Raw genomic sequence first — 2734 nt, 5'->3', positions numbered from 1 at the left:
TGCGAAGATCGTTTATTACATACATGAAAGAGGAATTTCTAATTAGTTGCAATGAAATCTCCATCTTGGTTTCTGTGCAATGACGGCAAATTTGCAAAACAAAAATATCTATCTTCAACATTGTTGCTTTAAAATGTTTTCTGTGTTTACTATACTCCAGCAGGCCGTGATATACGTCTGTCTTTTTTTCCCCCCAGTCTATGATGAGTCTGGAATCTTGTTGATTTTTTCACGGCTTCCTTAATGTTACTTGCATCACGAATGCAGTAACTTTAGTGGAGTTGTAGAGTTTACTTAATGTTTGCAAATATTTAAAAACAATAATTAACAGTGCAATTTCGGTGAAATTGCAGTGGTAAGTTTCCAATTTATAGCCTAATTATTACTATATTGAACGTCTCTAAAAATAATATGTTAAAAGCCTAAAGCAGTAAAATCAATATGTCACCTAAGCGGTAAGAAGAAGGAAATTGTTATGTGTGTTAGGTTGGGAATACTGAATGTGGAATTTTAGACTTTCCGCGGATTGGTTTTGTGCGGAAACCAAGCAAATACGCACGATCTCGCACAAAGTAATATCCATCCCTAGAGCTAGTGTCCTTGGTTGACTCTTAGAAGGAGAATGGTTCAGAATCTCTACAATGGATCAACAACAAATGACAATAACTCAAAAGCAGATATACACTGTTCTCGCAAGTTGTATGGATCCTGTTTCCAACTTTTTTTTTTTTTTTTTGGTACTTTATGCATCGTTATAAGGGTTACTAAATGGAAGAAATTAACTGTCGGCTAGAAAGTGGAAATAACATGCAACTATTTAAAAAAAAAAAGTGGTAAGTAACTCTGAAAATTTAATTTACAGAATATGCCTAATCAATTTTCACTTTTTCTTTGAAAAGATCATATCCAGTATTAGATCTACCTGTTCTTTCAGATCAACTTCCATGGGAGCAACCAGATGAAATTTATTTAAATTTAGTTAAATACAGTATAAATGTATTGTAAATAATAATATTGTAAGCTTAATTAAATGATTATAATGTTAGGAACAATAACACACATTTTAGTACTAGTTATTTTAGCCTTTCCTTCCTACTTTATGTAAACTCTCTTTTAAGAAAAACCTTTATTTAAGAAAAAAAAAGTCCACTGCTGTGGAGTAATGGTTAACAAGTCTGACCATAAAACTAGCAGGCTGGGTTCAAATCCTGGCTGAAGTTTTTTCCACGGTTTTCCCACAGCCTATTAAGAACAAATGCTGGGTAACTTTCGGTGCTGGACCCCGGACTCATCTCGCTAGCATTATCACCTTCATCTCACCCAGACGCTACATAACCATAGCAGTTGTTAAAGCGTCGTAAAATAACGAATTAAAAAAAAGTAATTTCTCAGAGGTTCGTTAAAAAGGGGTTCTACTGTAATGCTGTTCTATTTTGTGAAATTAGTATCTTATTCAGAAATTTATATTTACTTGTCTCATCAAGATAATTTAAATCTGGCAGGTTTTCAACACCGGTCTGGCGGAACAAACCCTATGTGAGTTTGCTACTCAAATGGCCGGTTTTTCCAAGTATTGTTAGAAAATTTAACAACTAAACAGTTTGTTAATTAATAAAATTGTATGTTTTCAACACCAGTTTGGTTTAACAGATTGTTAACAGTTTGTTTATTTTAAATGTAGGATTTCCGCCAGTTAACTCGTTTAACAGTTAGTTAAATATGGCCGATGTCCCTACAGCTGTTCGAACAGAAGTTGCGAAATTAATATTTTGTGTCTCTCTGTAGGGAATGTTTAGCATATGACTGGTAATATAACATTTAAAAATACTTTGGACTGTTTAAATACATCAGTGTTATTTTATTTCTTTCGTATTTCGTATCCATAATAGCAATGAGGAAACATAACCTTACTTTGTAATTATTATTATTCAGCACGTCACCTACAACTTTCATTTGTCAACTGTTTGTTTATGGAGCGTGGCCTACTATAACAGGTTGTCATTTTATGCAAGTTTCATGACTCACTCTATAATATAGAATTTAAAGATTAATTTTAGCCAATCAAAAATTGTCTTACATGTGTTGAATCATTACCAACTGCTGTTGAGTAGTTAAAATAGTGCTAACAGGCGTTATAGTTAAGTGTTGGTTATCTTAAACAAAATTATGTTAAACAAATGGAAAATACATTAAGAAAGCATTAAAAATAAACAGACTGTTAAGCAAAATTAAACATTACTTGGAATAACCGGCCATAAGAAACAGGAATAACTATACATGAGCGACCAGGTGGCCCGGGTTTGAATCCCGGTCGGGGCAAGTTACCTGGTTGAGGTTTTTTCCGGGGTTTTCCCTCAACCCAATACGAGCAAATGCTTGGTAACTTTCGGTGCTGGACCCCGGACTCGTTTCATCGCCATTATCACCTTCATTTCATTCAGACGCTAAATAACCTAGATGTTGATACAGAGTCGTAAAATAACCCAATAAAATAAAAAAAATAAATACATGAGTGGTAGTAAGCATGAGGAGGAGACAAGCAAGAAGCATAACAGAGGAGCATCAGATCATGGAAAAACAGTGTTTACAATAAAATATTCACAGTAAAGATCATGGAAATATAAACATTTTATTATAAATAAAAACAAAACAGAAGTTTCTGCTTCAGTATTAAGAAGCTATCACAGGCAAAAAGTAATGCAAGGTAACATCTTCATGTACCAGAAACATAGCC

The 2734-nt window shown here is 33.7% G+C and overlaps 1 protein-coding gene across 1 annotated transcript in view; it reads right to left on the bottom strand.

Annotated features, from left to right (window-relative positions):
- Nucleotides 1–2610: 2610 nt before the first annotated feature.
- The window catches only part of Hus1-like (Hus1-like checkpoint clamp component), a gene marked incomplete in the record, with an annotated part of 34871 nt that continues 34747 nt past the window's right edge, over nucleotides 2611–2734 (bottom strand). The window contains 1 exon segment of the mRNA XM_069834057.1: nucleotides 2611–2734. Coding sequence (XP_069690158.1) covers nucleotides 2671–2734 — 64 coding nt within the window.

This window comes from Periplaneta americana, chromosome 8 (genome assembly GCF_040183065.1).
Source record: "Periplaneta americana isolate PAMFEO1 chromosome 8, P.americana_PAMFEO1_priV1, whole genome shotgun sequence".
NCBI lineage: Eukaryota > Metazoa > Arthropoda > Insecta > Blattodea > Blattidae > Periplaneta > Periplaneta americana.
Note: the sequence above shows the minus strand (reverse complement) of the source record. Positions and strands in the feature narration are given on the sequence as shown.